The 17,627-nt window shown below is 44.0% G+C and overlaps 2 protein-coding genes across 5 annotated transcripts in view; one reads left to right on the forward strand and one right to left on the reverse strand.

Annotated features, from left to right (window-relative positions):
• The window catches only part of POLR3A (RNA polymerase III subunit A), a 52,742-nt gene extending 38,690 nt beyond the window's left edge, over window positions 1-14,052 (reverse strand). The window contains exons 1-10 of the mRNA XM_068547966.1: window positions 13,876-14,052; window positions 10,741-10,876; window positions 10,336-10,473; window positions 8,447-8,618; window positions 8,158-8,312; window positions 3,246-3,485; window positions 2,958-3,120; window positions 2,645-2,781; window positions 1,418-1,521; window positions 466-607 (exon numbers count right to left, since the gene is read on the reverse strand). Coding sequence (XP_068404067.1) covers window positions 466-607; window positions 1,418-1,521; window positions 2,645-2,781; window positions 2,958-3,120; window positions 3,246-3,485; window positions 8,158-8,312; window positions 8,447-8,618; window positions 10,336-10,473; window positions 10,741-10,876; window positions 13,876-13,919 — 1,431 coding nt within the window. The 5' untranslated portion in view covers window positions 13,920-14,052. The remainder of the gene's footprint in view (window positions 1-465; window positions 608-1,417; window positions 1,522-2,644; window positions 2,782-2,957; window positions 3,121-3,245; window positions 3,486-8,157; window positions 8,313-8,446; window positions 8,619-10,335; window positions 10,474-10,740; window positions 10,877-13,875) is intronic.
• Window positions 14,053-15,930: 1,878 nt separating this feature from the next.
• RPS24 (ribosomal protein S24) overlaps window positions 15,931-17,627 on the forward strand; it is a 442,021-nt gene continuing 440,324 nt past the window's right edge. For all 4 annotated transcript variants that reach the window (XM_068547969.1, XM_068547967.1, XM_068547968.1 and 1 more), the window contains exons 1-2: window positions 15,931-15,949; window positions 17,509-17,574. In XM_068547969.1, coding sequence (XP_068404070.1) covers window positions 15,947-15,949; window positions 17,509-17,574 — 69 coding nt within the window. In that variant the 5' untranslated portion in view covers window positions 15,931-15,946. The remainder of the gene's footprint in view (window positions 15,950-17,508; window positions 17,575-17,627) is intronic.

A 17,627-nucleotide genomic window follows, 5' to 3' on the forward strand; every position in this document is an offset into this window, starting at 1 on the left:
GAACTGCTGCTGTTGCAAAAAGTAAACCACCCCAAAAAATATGGTTCAAGGTCTTAGTTGGAGGACTATTGCAAAGAGAAATCCTGTAAGCATTTTAGTTCCTTAGTTAATATGCTATTTTAAATCAAGTCAATTTTCTGCCATATCTATTTTACATAACTTTGTGCACACACGTATATGTATATATGTTGTTTGCAAGTGAAATCACGGTAGTCACTTTCACACTAATTTTCAATTAGTTCCTGTTTTACTGTTGTATGAACAGTATGTTACAAATATTAAAAATACTGAAGGGAAGTTTGAAATTTAAGAGTTTCACTCAAACTAAAAAATGAGAGAACAGGAAAGCCAAAAGTTATGAAAATTTGAGATTACTGGCCATTTAAATTTTAGAAGTCTGGAATTTAGCATGGCACACACAGCAAAGTTCCACCCAACAGAAATAAAAACCAGTCTCATGCTCACCAGATGTGCCATAATGCTCAATTTGTGCAGCGAAGGCTGCCGATTGAACAGAACCACGTCTCCATCTATGAGGTGCCTCTCCACAATGTCCCCATACTTGAGCTCCTGAGCCATCTTCTCTCTGTTTCCGTATTTCAAAAACCTTAACATACAATAATAGACATAATCTGTGAGAACAAAGTTTCCTCAGCAAGTTTCTCCCTCTTCATATCAGGATTCAGTCTCTAAAATGATCACATTTCATTGTATTTAAGGTGCCTCCATATGCCATTAATTAAACTACAACAACAACAAAATTTTACTTTATTTTTTGGCTGAGCCGCATGGCTTGTGGGATCTTAGTTCCCCGACCAGGGATCAAACCCTGGCTCCCAGTAGGGAAAGCGCCAAGCCCTAACCACTGGACCCCCAGGGAATTCCCTAAACTACAACAAACTGCTTGTAAGATCTATCTTAATTTTAGAAATGTCAAGATATGATAAAAGCATGTCTTGGAACCACAGAAATAGAGTAATAAACCAGCTTCTTGCACACGGCCCTGGTGATATGTTTGAATCTCATGAGATAAAAAGGCACTGGTGATCAGCTCATCTCGCTGTGAAAAGCCAGAACTGGCAAAAGGCATGTCTCCTGGGTCATGAGCGCACTGAGGTAACCCCAGAGTGCCCAGGTGACATAGAAAATGATATGCTTTCATATCCCAATGCCTTCTGTCTTTCTAGATCCAATAACATTAAATGCTATGGAATAAATGAACACTGTTCGTACATTCAACAAGCCAAGCAGAGCAAACGAGCAATGTACCTAGGCTCACTGCAATTTAAATAGATATTTTCCATGTGCTACAATATCACAACAATTGTACTTTGGAGTGCATTCTGTGCTAAGTATGGTGACAGTAAACTTGGTCACGAGAAGATAGTTACATCCAACCAGATCGGGAAAGCATTACCTTTTCATCTGCGTGTGTCTCTGCTGAATGAAATTGGCTCCTGGGTGAACTTCAGGGCCATTTCGAACCAGCTTCCTCAAAAAGTTGATGTTTGCCTTGTTCACCTGGAGGACCACAATATAAAGCAGAATGAGATACTGTTAAGGTTTCTATAAGCTAGTACACTATACTGAACTGGATCTCAGTCTTTACTTTCCTTATGTTGTCCTAGGAGAAAGGGAGGCACCTGCAGGCACCCTGCTGCCAGGGTCTTGAGTGTAAGGACAACAACGGGATGGCACCAGGTTCAAGTCTGAACTTGGTCACTCACTTGCTGGGTGACAGGGCCAAGGCCTTTACTGGCCTTTGGTTTCCCTAGTGGTACAACGAGTGGACTGGAATGATCTATAGGGACCTTCCAGCATTCTGTAATCCTAAAAACAGGTGGCAACTTCATCTGCAATGATTTTCCATGGGCTTCTAAGGTTTAAAAGTTGTGACACCAGCACCATAGGCCCTGGTCTGTACCGCCACGTCCTGTAGCCTCTTGGACAACAGTCTCATGGGACACCACTTCAGAGAAGGAAACTCTGGATCATTAGTAACTCAACCGAGGACACTTTCTACACAAGCTTAACCAGAAGCCTCTGTGGTTTGGGCTAATTATGACTCTCAAGGGCAAAGCCAAGGCCAATCAATATCCTCCTGTTATCAGGCCTTTCGATTATCTACTCCTCGGTTAAAAAAAAAATACTGTAGATACCAATTTACACTCATGATGAATATGAATTGAGTGTAAAGCAGTACAGCCTTTCTGGCTATGCATCAATAGCCTTAAAATATTCAAAGTCTTTGATTCACTGATTCTAATGTTTTAAAAGTAATAAATTATCCCAAGAAAATTAACTGGGTGTTGTGTTTATCATAAGTTACTTTAACACGTGAGGTATGAACTAACACAGACAGATGTCAAAGATGATATTATTTGGAAAAAAAAAGTTGCAGACTTGTCTGTTCAATGTATATCTGAGTATATATACATAAAGGCAGACACAGCTGTGGCTGTACGTGTTGTAGATATTACACATGGTGACATACGTATGAAGCAAACTGTAAAGATAAACTCACATGCCAAACTGGGGGTTGGGTGGGTTACTGGGGATTTTCCACTGTCTGTTGTTTGGAATCTCAGAACATGACACAAAAGACTGGATTCGGACAAAATATTGAGCAACTCAATGTACTTACCTTCTCAGGAAAAGTTAGGATTTTGGCCACGTGAACTGGCACAGCTACCTCATCAATTCGGAGGTTGGGGTCAGGTGAGATGACTGTTCTGCCGGAAAAATCCACTCTCTTTCCTGAGAGATTGCCTCTAAATCGACCTAAACAAATAACAATATATCACAGGCCTCCAAGCTACAACGTGTGCTGTTGGGGACAATGTGACCAGAAGGCCCAAGGAGAGTCTGTGACCTCCAACCAGATAAGCTGGACATACGTTCCCCAAAATGAAACAAAGGCAGTAAACCGTCTCCTGCACACATCTTTGGACACGTACCCTGTTTTCCCTTCAGGCGCTGGACGAACCCTCTGGTCCATTTCTTGGGCGCCATGTTGAGGGGAATGCCTGAGAGCTCGCTGTTAATGTAGAGGGCGCACTGCAGCTGCAGGAAATCCCAGTCTTCCATGATCATCTGGGTCTTAGCTCCTGATATCCGATGCTAAGAATAAGCAGAGGATAAACAGAAACAAGCCTGGTCTATTTGACTTTCTCCATCAGACACTTCTGTTTTCATAGATATATTCCAGAACTTGGGGCTTGGAAATGCTAATGGGAAGCACTCACCTTTTTAATGACATCATTTAGGAAAATGATTTCTGTCAATTTCATCGTCAGATCATCTTCATTGGTGCCAGACTTCAAATCGCTCACGACAGAGGGTCTAATACACAGAGGGGGCACTAAAAGTCGTGTGAGAATCAAATCGGAGGGCTTTCCAGCTTCTGGATTCATCAGAAGTAGAGGGACATCTTCAGCTGGGATTCGTTTAAATAAATTCAGAACTACTAAGGGATTCAAGTTTTCCTATGGAAAGGAGGGAAGGAAGGAGTGGAGATACATGTTAGTTTTCCACAGCTTAGGCAAAGGTTTACTTCTGCATGTCCTCTAACCTATCTGCCACTTAACTGATAATACGCACAAGTGATGACAGAGACTTCTGATAACATGCTACGTTGCAAGGGCCCTAAAAATGTTCATGCCTTTTATTCCAATAATTTAAGCCAACAATTCCACTCCTCATAATTATTCCAAAGGGTATGATTTTAGAAATTAACACAAAGATTCAGCTACAAGGATGTTCACTAAAGCTGTTCTTAACGGTGAAAAGCTGGAAACAGCCTGACAGGTGACTGAGTCAATAAAACCATGGTACATCCATACATGGAAAACTATGAAGCTATTAAAAACAAACAAAAAAGAAGCTACGGAAATGTAGCTACTGCCATGAAAGGTGTTCACAAAATATTGGTAAATGACATAAGTATGTTTATGATGTGATCTAATTTTGGGGAAAATGTACATCTATACAGAAAAGAGGAAATGGAAGAGTTTACCAAGGTGTGAACAGGGCTGTCTTTAGATGAGTGGAATTATCATCTTTTTGCTTCTTTTTTTACATTTAAACTTTCTGTAGTGAACTTATATTGTCTTTGTATTAACTTCACTTAATAGAAGTGCTAAGCTCTAACAACTTACTCATAAGAACTATGTAAATTATCATAGATATTCAAACATCACAGCTAAGAATGGTCAGATTGTGCCGTTGCTGGTTATTAAATTTTCTTGGGATCAAAATTATGACTGAGACTATATGTTATAAGCAGCATTTGCTATGCAATAACTTAATGAGAAGGGGAACAAAGTTAAGAAAGAAACGTTTGAACAGCCAGCTACTGCTCTTAGAACACTGCCAATGAAAAGTTTCTGTGGTCCCGCCTTGGAGGAGACGGCAGTGCAGCTGGGTTCTTCTAGGAATCCCTCTAGAGGTTTTCTGGTCTAGGTCCCTGTCCAGAGAAGAATGCCCCTCCTCAGCACCCCTGTCTCCCAGTGATGGACACCTTGCTGCCACCAGAAGCAATCAGGGAGGAAGTCTAAAACTAATAGAATTCTAGAACGACATGAAGGCCAGATGTCACCTGCAGTACCACAGTCAGTCCTAGATGAGAACATCATGGAGCTGAAGGCCATCCAGGAGGGCAAGGAAGGCAGGAGGACTGGCAAGAGCCTGGAAACCAGTTCTCAGAGCAGTTACTCAAGAGTGATAGAACAACTGCATCCCAAGAGGCACGTGGAAGAGGCTGCTGACTTATTGTTATGTGCCAGGAAACGGAAGTCAGGGACTGAGGGACAGTAGAGCAGGGCTCAGCTTTGTACATGGCGGAATACCCTAACAGCTTGAGTTCTCTAGCAACGCAGCGTGGCTGCCTCGGGTGGTGGTGAGACGACACGGCTAGAAGGACGTCAGCCAGGGCAGCCTAACACTCAGTCTGCAGGGATGATGCCATCTATGGAGAGACTCTTATCTGCAGGTCCACCACCCCCTGGATTTGTATTAAAATTGGGAATGGATATATGTTAGTCTTCTGGGGATAGAGTCCAGAGTTTTTGTCAAGTGCAGGTTGGGTCACGTGTCTAAGGTCACAGAATAAATAAGAGGCAGAGCTGGGCTCTAATCTAAGGTCTGTCTGACCCCAAAGCCAAAGCTCTTAACCGCCAGCCTAAACCACGTCTAGGGTGTCGCCTGGGTCAGGTGGGCTGGGGTGGACAGGGAGATGGTGGCAGTGGGGGACACCCTGAGAGGCGAGCTAGACGCGCTAGACAAGTGACTCCTAAGTGGGAGGGGGTTACCTCCTGGGCCCAGTCATTTAGGCCTAGTCACTTGGAGACTTTTCCAAACAAGATGCCTTCCAGGCCCCAGAAGAGAATTCTATTGCAGAGTGTGTGGAGCAGAGAAGCGGTCCTCAGCAAGTAAGGACAGTGGCCACAGGGGTCCAGGCAGAGAGCTGGCAGGGGAAAGTGGTAGTGGATGTCAGGCAGGTTGATCTCGGAGCAGCAGGGGAGGCTGCAAGTAAGGCCACACCCAAGAGAGCTGGGGTACCCCTCAGGCTCACTGACAAGGCTGCCAGCCAGGTTTCTGACTGCTTTCTACACAGCCATCAGCCTGGAGGGTAGAATTCTCCTACACTCATGACAGTAAAAGGACAAGATCAACTTTCTCAGCCTGCACCTTCACTTCCTCTGCAGGAGCTTAGTTCTAACTGCCTTGAAGACATCTCCACTGGAACGCACTGCTGATGCCCTCCCCCATTTCCAGGAGAACTACCATGCTTCCAGATGCTTGTGCACAGGCACCCGCTCGCCTCTGACCGCCCTCTCACACCCAGCGCTACAGTGGCTGGTCATCAATTCCTGTCCATTCTGACTGCATACGATGACTCTGCCCCTGGCTCCACTATCACTACCCAGGTTCAGGATCTGTTTTCTTTTTGCATCCCCATCCCCCAAATCAAGGCATAATTTAAATATAGAAAATTGCACAAATCTTAAAGAGACTGATAAATTTTTACATGTATACACTGGTACACATATACCACCATTCAAATCAAATAAAGAATATGTCCCTCTCTCCAGAAAATACCCTGATACCCCCTTTCCCAGTCAGTACTAAGCCCTCACCCCAGATCAGTCTTGCCTGTTCTTGGACTTGATCTAAATGCAATCATATGCTTTGTACTCTCTTGTATAAGGCTGCCTCCTCTCAGCAGGATCCTGAGATTCAGCCGGGCTGTGTGTGTCAGCTCCTTTCTTTCATTTCGGGATACTATCCCATTGTGTAGATCTGTGACAATTTCTACATTCTCTTGTTGACAGGCATCGGGGCTGTTTCTAATTCTGGCTTTTATTAATAAAGCTGCAATGAACATACTTGTACAAATATTTCTGTGGACATATGCACTCATCTCTCTTGGGTATACACCTAAGAGTAAAGCACCTGGATCACAGGGTGAGTGTGGGTCTTATTTTACAAGGAACTGCCAAACTGTTGTTTGGAGTGGTGGAAATGTTTCACACGGCCACCATCAATGCAGGAGGGCCAGCTGCTTCAGATCCTTGCCAGCACTCGGTTTTCAGTTGTTTTACATTTTAATTTTTCTGAGAGGGTATGTGTGTGTGTAGTTTTAATTAGTATTTCCCTGATGACTGATAACATTGAGCAACTTTTCATCCATTGATTGGCCATTTGAATATAACCTTCTGTGAAGTGCCAATTCAAGTCTTGCTTCTGCTTTCAAAAATCAGGGTTTTCTGGGACTTCCCTGGCGGTCCAGTGGTTAAGACTCCGCCCTTCCACTGCAGGGGGAACGGGTTTGATCCCTGGTCGGGGAACTAAGATCCTGTATGTCGCGTGGTGCAGCCAAAAATAAATAAAATTAAATTAAAAAAAAAAAAAATTCCGGTTCCCCCCCCTTACTGATTTGTAAGAACTGTGTCCTATATTCTGGACATGAGAGTCCTTTATCAGACAAGTGAAGTGTGACTATTTGCTCCCACTCTGTGACCTGCTTTTTCATTTTTGTAATGGTGTCTTCTGATGAGCAGTCAGGCTCTTCTAAAATTTCGTTATTTATTCATGTCCCTTCCCTGCTCAAAACCTCAATGGCTCCACATTCCCCAGAGTGGGATGCCCTCTGGAAAGCAGACTCAGCTGTTCGTCCCTCCTACAGCACAGGCTATGCTCCGAGGGCCTTGGCTAGGACTCTCCCTCCACTGCTCACTGTTGTCTTGGGCGACGCTGCTGCACGGTTGCTGTGAGGATTAAATACAAGGCAATCCACAGAAAGAACTTGGAACGGTGTTGGAAGGCAAAAGCAGTCACTACCTGCAAGGTGCTTTTATTAGCGCCGTCAGGACTTTCCAACAGAACCTCAGCTTCAGAACGAGCCTGAACACTGCCACCTGGACGTGCTGAGCTCGTTGCCCTCGACTCTCTAAACCCTACTCAAGTTTAAGGACCAGAACAAAACCACACCTTTCTTCACAGTCCTCCCCAGCCAAGTCCAAAGTGACATATTCCTCCTGATTTCCCACTGAACTCACTGTCCTTGCCATTCCTGTGACATTCACTGTGCCCCATGGTATTGGCTATGTTTTCACAGATTAGTGACCTACGACACATCTAAACCATGGGATCCCTGAGCACAGACCCACTGCCTTGCAGTTCCTGACGCTCCCCCGCAGGTCTGACAGTTTGGTACTCAGCAGCCACTCAACTAATTTCTTAGTTTGGTATACTATCAATTCCAGAAGGTACCAAGTGACTTAAGTGCTAATCAAATTCAGAACAAGACACTTCAAAAAATTCTACTAATTAAGTTTGTGCCAGGTAAAGTACCTGCAAATTCTTCTATGTCATTATGCATGTGAGAAACAGGATCGTTCAGTGTATGCCCTACGCAGCTATAATTTAACAATCTTCTACAATGAAAATGTAACGCGTGTTACCTGTACAATTAAAAACGTGTTAATTATGAGGCTGGTGCACATTGAACTCAGTGCCAGATGAACGTCTGTCATGTGGAGTACTCCCGGAGGTCCAGCTCCAGGGGACCTCTCATTCTGGAGGAAGCTGTGTACCCAGAGGGGGAGGGAGAGGACATTCAATGCACAGAGAGGCAGGCTTGCGTTCCAGGCTCACCTGTGCCCTCCCCAGCAGAGGCTCTACTTCTTTGTTATGCTCGATGGCAGTTTCGAAGGACTGAAGGAAATTTGACACGATAGGATCCACCACTTTCTTGTTGGTCTTGTATTTCTCATGGATTATCTTCAGTAACCCACATTTCTTTACAGTACCTGTAAGAGTTAACTTATTTTACCACGGTTGGAAAAATCAGGTTCTTGGTTAGGCTGGCCTGAGGTTGCGGTCTAGGAAATGCAGTTACAGAAACTGCCACCACGATGAAAGGTGAGAGGTGCATTCCACTCACCATTAAAGGCGCCACAATGATGGCACGCGTTCTTCTTCCGGCATTTATCAGAGATTTTCTTCTTCAGCCCTCGCTTCTGGAGGTAAGTCAGGCCGGGCCTCTTTAGATAATCCAGAAACTGCTTCTTCTCCTCCTGGGACAGCATGATGTGGCAGCAGGTTTTACAGACCATCTTTTAAAAATTAAACAAAACAGGTAAAAGGATAAGAGAGGATGACAAAGTCTTTTCTTTTTCTTATTTTTTTTTTATAATTAAGCATTTATCTTAGAAAATTTTAACACTTTCAGAAATGGATTCTCTCACAATAAGGCTTTTATAAGGTCTCCTCTCCCCATCCAAAAACAATCCCCACAATGACTCCAAGTCTTATAAGGAACTATTATCTTAGACTAAGCTGCTCAGAATAGTATTCTTATTTCCTTTCCACTATACTCCACAGTTCAATGCAAAATGGAGAATTTGCTGTCCAAACCGAAATAATATGGCATTCAAGCAGCTCAAGCTTTAAGAATCAGGCCAGAACGTTCAAAGCCTGATGACAAAAGACACAAGATGGAGGCATAACTACTATACAAACACAAAACTTTGGCCATTAATGGATCAAAAGTAATGGCCGATGCTCCTACTTTAAGCTCATCAATGTCACACTAAAAAAAAAAAAAGATATTTGGCAAAAATCTTCTAAATTATTTATCCCAAATTCTCAAATGGAAAGTTATTTTTAATGCATCTCTCTTAAATTTTACACTTCAATCACTCATGTTTTCCTTTTAAGACTATTCAGAAGAAATAGTTTTATTTAAACCTAACCTAATAAGTTTTTCCTCTCACACATTTTTACATAAAAGCTTACTAAAATCACAGTTCTGAGGAATTTCTTTTTAATCATACAAACAGTATATGCTTAAAATTCAGGAAAGAAATTAAATCCTTTCTTATTCTATCTAGAATGATCTGTTACCAAATTTGTAAGAACTCTTTTCCCATAGCATTTACTTATAACAATCACAACTTATGAAAATTGTATCTCAACTCCATGGTGAACTAGCATCCGTGCTTATTGCACATAGGTACTGCCAGTGGTCCCTGCGGGTCCTTTCAACAATGACAAACTCATCAGGGTTGCCAAATGCTTCACAGAAAGCTAATAAATCTTGTAGTGCACGCTCCTCAGTCTGAACCAAAGCCACGAGTTTTTTTCGACTTCTGATAAGAGCTGCTTCCTGCTGTAGTTCTTCTTCTACAATAGATGCAAAAGTGACTGGGGCCACCACGGAAGGAGCAGGCAATGAAGAACATAGCCAGGGATTGGGACTATCTAGAAGTGGTACATCTGAAATATGGTTGCCTTCTGGTCCTGGGGAACCATGAGGAGAACACCTTAGAACTTGTGGAACCTGGGAACTTTCAATTCCTTTAAAACAAACTTTTTTGATATGATCTCTTGAGCTTTGGCCAGTAATAGATTTTTTTCTAAGTCTCTTCTTTTTTAAAAAAAGCTACCATCACCCCTTGCCCAGGACACTTAACTACAATGTACAGATCTACATGAAGACACGCAAAGGCAGCTCATGTTCACCAGAATGCTGGCCATAGTCATAGCCAGCTGGTGGCGTTTTTGTTAACTTTTTTTTCTTTTTTGTGCTGTTCTGTACTGCTTGAATTACTAATATCTTTTACAATGCACATCTACCACCTACTCAAGGAAAACCAAAGAAAAAGAATCTTTAAGCAATTTAACTTATTGCAAGATGAAATATTATATGTTTAGTATAAAAATGTTCCCTACATGTATCTCCCACCACTCATCATTCCCAAGCTCACTCCAATATCCCTAGATCAATAACTCCCAGGTTTATACCTTGGAGATGAACACACACATGCTTACCTGTAAGATGCCTATGACTGCTCGGAAGTACCCCACATGAAAACATGGCAATTCCAAGTCAATGTACCCGTAGTGGCCCAGACAGTCAGCCAAGTTCTTCCCACAGGTTTCACAAGGACGGTCCTTCTCACTCGTACCCTGTGGATAAAAGCACACCATGATCAATGGAGACCAGTGGACAGGAAAGTGGGACCAGTCCTCACAGGTGACCAGGGGACTCAGAGTCAGAATCACCTGGGAAACTGCAGGGTATTCACATCCGCCTGACCAAAGGAGGCTGGAGTCCCTGAGAGGCGCAGGGGAATGGGGGAGGTGGAAGGAAGCCCTTGCTTCTTCCTCTTTGGTAAGTCACCAGTTTCATCAGCAAGTCAAAACACATGGAACCGGGAAGGGCAGGGTTCTTACCATCCTGTGGTCCAGCACCCCGTACAGCAGCGGGGCATGGTTGTTGTCCTGGCTATACAGGTTCTTGCTCACAACCTGGATGTGAGCCTGCTGGCGCATCTCCTCAGCTGACTTCATTCCAAAACAGATGTGGCTTCTGCAATGGAAAGAGACAGGGGAACAGTTACATCAGAACCACTTACCAAAAATAGCATGTATGCATATGACCCACCAGAAGCAACCTTACCCTTCCAACTCCCTCATATAGGCTCTGCTCTCTCATTATTAAATGTCACTTCATCCTGCTGACTCGTTCCCTCTTCAGTTTCTTTTGTGGTCTCTTCTACCGCCTTCTCTTAAATATCAGCATCTCCCCCTACCTAGGGTTACAACCCTCAAACTTTTATCATTCTACACATTCTTTCTGAGTGGTGTCTGTCTAATCTCTATCTGCAGGCCAGCTACCTCTGCTCAGCTGGAGACCATACAGATACTTCTTCTGGACAGTTAACAGGCACCTCAAACTCAGCACATCTAAAACAAAACCCAGAACTTTCTCTCCCAAATCTGTTCCTTGTTCATTTTCCAAAAAAACTGGGGGTTTACGTATGATGTGCCAGGCACCATCCTGAGGGGTTGAGGATACAGATTAGATAAGACAGGGAATTCCCTGCCAACATGGGGCTCAATTTCAGGGAGGGTAAGACAGAGAATAAACAAATAGATACACAAAAGTGAATAGACGCAGGGAAGGAAAATGACGTGAAGCGGTAGAGGAGAGTCTGAGGAGACTATGTCGTGTGGTCAGAAAGTCTGGAAAGTTGACATTCCCGCTAAAATCTGAATAAAAGGGAGCCAGCTGTAAGATTGCCCAAGCAAGAAATTCTGTGTGTCAATCTCATTTCTCCCTACCCATCCCTACCAATCCTGTCAATTTCACACCGCTCAAACTGAGAGAATGGCCATCATCAAAAAGTCTACAAATAATAAATGCCGGAGAGGGTGTGGAGAAAAAGGAACCCTCCTACACCGTTGGTGGGAATGTAAATTGGTACAGCCACTATAGAGAACAGTATGGAGGTTCCTTAAAAAACTAAAAATAGAGCTACATATGATCCTGCCATCCCACTCCTGGGCATATATCCGGAGAAAACTATAATTTGAAAAGCTACATGCACCCCAATGTTCACTGCAGCACTACTTACAATAGCCAAGACATAGAAGCAACCTAAATGTCCATCAACAGATGAATGGATAAAGATGTGCTGTAGATATATATAGATATATGCATACATATATCTATATCTATATCTATATCTATATATACACACACATACACACCCACCCACCCACACACACAGTGAAATATTAGCCATAAAAAAGAAAGAAATAATGCCATTTGCAGCAACATGGATGGATCTAGAGATTATCCTCACTGAAGTAAGCCAGACAGAGAAAGACAAATATCACATGATATTGCTTATATGTGGGGGAAAAAAAAGATACAAATAAACTTATTTACCAAATAGAAATAGGACTTCCCTGGTGGTGCATTGGTTAAGAATCCGCCTGCCAATGCAGGGGACACGGGTTCAAGCCCTGGTCTCAGAAGATCCCACATGCCGCAGAGCAACTAAGCCCGTGCGCCACAACTACTGAGCCTGTGCTCTACAGCCCGCGATCCACAACTACTGAAGCCTGCGCGCCTAGAGCCCCTGAGCCACAGCAACTGAGTCTGCGCTCTAGAGCCCATGAGCCACAACTACTGAGCCCACGTGCTGCAACCACTGAAGCTTGTGCGCCTCGAGCCCGTGCTCTGCAACAAGAGAAGCCACAGCAATGAGAAGCCCACACACCACAACGAAGAGAAGCCCCTGCTGAACGTAACTAGAGAAAGCCTGTGTGCAGCAACAAAGACCCAATGCAGCCAAAAATAAATAAATAAATAAATAAATAAATTTATTAAAAAAACAAAACAGAAATAGACCCACAGACATGGAAAACAAACTTATGGTTCCCAAAGGGAAAGGTGGGGGGGGGGAGGGATAAATTAGGAGTTTGAGATTAAAGTATACACATACTATATATAAAATAGATAACCAACAAGAACCTACTGTATAGCACAGGGAACTATACTCAACATTTTGTAATAGCCAATAAGAGAAAAGAATCTAAAAAAGAATATATATATATATATATATAAAATTGAATCACTGTGCTGTATACCTGAAACTAACACAACATTGTAAATCAACTATACCTCAATTAAAGAAAAAAAAAAAGATTCCTCACTGCCTGCAAGATGGCTCTGGAACAAAGCTTCAAATCTGCTTCCTTTTCATCACTATACTTTCTCCCTCCTGTAAGCTCCTGGAAGAAGGCTGTTCTGCCTGAACCCCTTGCCCACCTGTGCTGTCAGAACCCCCTATGCCTACCCTTGTCCTCCCACTTGTCCTATCCAATGTTGACTTGTCTACCTTCTCCAGCTAGACTAGGCAGTAAGGTCTTACTCATGTCATATTTTCACGTCTATCATCGGGCTCAGCACACAGTACCTTCCTCACTAAGCATCTACTGCAAGAATGATTGATTTGTTTCTCTACTGTAAGGTCTAAGGAGAGGCTGTGGCCTACAGCCACAGCTCTGAAGAAGGTCCAGAATAACAGCCTCATTTCTGAGACTGCTATCCATCTGCCTGTGATACAGCTTTCTAGCTGGCAACTCCATTCTTTTGGTCAGCAAATACTACCTCCGTGTCATGTGCTGTGCAGCAAAATGAGTCCCCGCCCCAGGTTGCTCCCATTCACTGCAATGACCAAAGATTTGCTGAAAGGGGTCATCGTCTCACCTCAGTAGAACTCGAGCTTCGGCCCATGGTGCACGGATCGCCAAAGTTTCCACCACATCCCCCAGGTTCCCACCACATCCCCGCTTCTCCGCCCAAGGAACCACCCCTGGCCTGGGTTCCCCAGGTCCTGAAAGCCCTCTGCCCGATCAATATCCATTAATCTAACCTGATACTCCTGAACTGTGCCCACACCTCCCACTGATTCCTGGCCCTTCCCTTCCAACCGACCTCACCTCTGACCCTTCCCTAACCTCGGACGCCTCTGCCCCTAATTTCTCTGCCCTTTGGGGAGTTTTGCTCCATCTTACATTTTCTTGGCCACATCCGTCTCCCGAAACTGCTCCTTCACCATGGTGACGGCTGCCGGGGCTCCCTCCTCGAGACTCGCGGAGCTAGATTAGAAATACGACGCTCTCCGCACCCCCACCCCCCGGCACTAATTTTTGACTGGTTGCTAACACAGCCCCAGCATTTTTTCGGCCACCGTAGCTCGCCCCACGTGCCCGCCTCCACTTCCGCTACTCGCCGGCGCCGAAGTTAAGAGAGGCTTCGAACACGCCGCTTTTCGCCTTCTTTCTACACTGCCATCTGGCGGCACCTCCTTGAAACTGTACCGAAACCTCCATGGTATTTTCAAAGTCCCGTTTCCGGTCCATTTCTTCTTGTCACCTAACACCTGCAAAGAAACTACAACCCCCTGCCTCAAAACTTTTAGAAAACCAGAGAGCCAAAAATTGCATACAATGGAAAATCGTCTTACCAACATCAATACCATCTTAATTAAGAGCCTCTAATTATTTAAGGAAAGGTGGAGGCTAAAATGAACCTGCCCAAGGAACAGAGGACTTCATCTAGATTATCAACAAAGGAAGTAAACAGGGCAGAAAACACAGCCATGCATGCACCTCCAGTTCACAAAGTTATTTTGAAAAAGAAGAAGAATCAAACTTATATTATTGATTACAAAAACAGAAGATGAAAATCTGTGAGTTTAGTGTGAAAAGTGAGCCATGCTGAGCTAGGGAAACAAGATGAAGGGAGAATAGGAAGTGATTATTCATGTACTGAGGAAATAAATTTCTTGTCTCACACCTCACACCCTGTGGGAGGTGATCCTAGTGTGACATCTTAGCGCATGATACTAGAAAGAAAACCATTCCACCATAGGACTCAGTGCTACAGAACCTGAAACTTACTTCTTTACTATTTGTGAGAAACTCTAAACAGAACCCAATAAAGTGGTTCAACACCTTTGAATTTTAAGGGATGCTGTCTTCAGACTTTATGGATCCCCACTAGTAAAACACATATGTCACAGACAGAAAGCAAAGCAAACCAGATTTTCCTAACCTATTTCAGCAGTTAATCAATATGTCTTTGAAGATTTGGTGAGTGACTTTCATTATCTAGAAGTTAAAAACAAAGGTTCTGGAACCACAGTATCCATGGGTGTTTAGACACTATTGCTTAAAAGTTGAGCGACCTTGGGAAAGTTCCTTAACCTCGTGCTGTCATAGTTTCCCCATCTATAAAAGGGATAAGTAATATGTACCCTAATTCTTAGAGTTGGTGGGAAGGTTAAATGGCAAAATAAAGGTAAAAGTAATCAGTAACAGACACATAGCAGCCATTCAATGAATATTAACTATTCTTATTATTCTGAAGAATATAGCAAAGCTGCTCTCAAAAGCCTGCAACCTGATTTGTCGGTCTCTGAACCTGCATGCTTATGATCTTTATTGTTACACGTATGTCTCACTGTAAACTAACAAATTTCTGTATCAAGCAGATACTTATTAAAAGCTCACTTTTGTAGGGATTAAGATTTTTCAGAAAAAGACAAATTAAAGAATTTTTTATTTTTAATTAGAAAATCAGATTCTCTAAGCTCAGAAAAAATAATAGCAATAAATTAAAACGGTCAGTTTTCCGTACTTGAAATAAAAGTTTGAGTCCGGGTTTCTACAGTTTCCCTAGCAGTAAAATGAGGAGACTGGTCGAGAGGACCTCCAAGGATGCCTTCGAGCTTTACCAACCTCTAACGCGGGTGGAGAGGATTTAACTTTAATCCGGTTTACCGGAATTTTAAGTAGAGACAGTTCAAGATAATGAATTGAAGTGGAACACATGCTTGCGTAAACCTGGTCGGCCCAAACTGTTCCCCCTCCGGATTGGCCGTTCACGTTCCGGGGGTGTGGCGAAAGAGCAAAGAAACCAGGTCTTAGACACTTTCAATCAGGCATTGGCGCGGTCGGCCTCGCGGTCTGGCCACGCCCCCACGCCGGCGTCTCCCGGGGTCCTTCCGTGAGCGTTGATATGATTGGCCGGCGGAAGATAGTTCTCTTTTCCTTCCTGGCTGCTTGAAGATCAGCCGCCATTATGGTGAGTCTCCGCGGATCCAAGGATCATCCGACGCATATCTGGGCCATCCTCCGTCACCTGGTCCCGCCGTTAGCACTACGGCCGCCCGAAGCCCGATTGCTCTTCCCTGGCCGTGTCTGACGGAGGCCAGTTGCCGAGGGCCGGGGAGCCGCCGGTGGGGAGTCCGGGCTGCGCTGTCGACCCAGACATGCCGGGCTTCGGAGTCCAGGGAATGGGGACTGCGGGAGCGGCTGCTGCGTTTTTCGGCTTCGTGGAGTCTAGTGGGTGGGGTGGGGTGGGGTAGGGTGAGGAGAGACACATCGCACTTGAACGCTTAATTTGGGGTAGGCGGTTCGCCGGTGAAGGCAGCCCAGGAGGAGAAGAGGGTGTCGGCAGCGCCCGGGCGAGTTGCGACGACTGAAACCGTTCCCACGTGTAAGCTAGAATATTGTCAGCCGAATGGATCCTCTTGTTTCACAGGGGGGAAACTGAGGCCCCGGGAAGAGGAGCCACTTTAAGGCTTGCCCTGTCATGATTAGTTCATTAGAAGGTTCACCTGTTTTTAACCCCACTCTATTTGCGAGCTGTTTTTCTCTTGACCCTTACTTTCAAGAATTGAATATTGTTGAAGTGAACTTAGTGTGGTGTGGTTTTTCAGACTGCAGTCGATAACTAGCAACCAATCTACTATGAGAGCTCCTCTTCTCCTTTTTGGTGAATTTTTTTAGTCAGTGTAAGCACGCTGAATGCCCACATTCCTTGGTAGTCACTCATAGTGTAAAAGAGCAACGGAGCCATTGAGAAGGGGGTACAGTTTTTTTTGTGGGGTGTAGCGTTGGTCATTCAAGAAGGGTAGTTTACAAGTAGGTGGTGCAGTGCTTGTCACATCTGTGCAGGATGCAATAAACAGGGTGCCGTGACAGTAACATTTATAGAATCACAGCTTTACTCCAGAGAAGTGGGATTTAACTGGGGGTGATTTTTGCCTCTGAGGGGACAGTTGGCAAAATCTGGAGACATTCTTGGTCACAACTGGGAAGCGCGGGTGCTACCGGCATCAAGTGGTTAGAGGTCAAAGATGCTACTAAACAGTCTACAATGCACAGGACAGTCCCACAGCACAGAAGTAGCTGGACCAAAATATCGGAGGTTTGAGAAATCTTGCTGCAGAGTGATTTCTGTAATGAAGTGAAGTAAGACGTTTCCAGATTTAAAATCTTGACAGCTTCAGAATGTGGCTGTTGAGCGTGTTTTCTTGATGCAGTTTTTGTGATGGGGTGACCTGTGAGTTAGGCACTGTGCTAAGTGGGTTAGGAGGAGATGGGAATTTGTGCTTTTTTTTTTTTTTTCTTTTATTGAAGCTTTCTTGCCACTAACCCATGTGGCTCCTGAATATTTGAAATGTGGTTCCTGCAGGTGAGGAATTGCGTTTTAAATGTTGTTTATTTTTAATTAATTATCCACAGATGGATAGCCACAGGGTCTACTGATTTGGACATTGCAATTCTAGCTCTTGGAAAATCACAGCGGGTCAAGAAAAGGTTGAATAGTTTTATTAACGAGTGTTGTTATGTTTTCAGAACGACACGGTAACTATCCGGACAAGGAAGTTCATGACCAACCGACTACTTCAGCGGAAACAAATGGTAAGGAAGGGTACGTCAAAGGTTGGTTGTTATTCAGTTTTGATGTATTTCAT

This window comes from Eschrichtius robustus, chromosome 7 (assembly GCF_028021215.1).
Source record: "Eschrichtius robustus isolate mEscRob2 chromosome 7, mEscRob2.pri, whole genome shotgun sequence".
NCBI lineage: Eukaryota > Metazoa > Chordata > Mammalia > Artiodactyla > Eschrichtiidae > Eschrichtius > Eschrichtius robustus.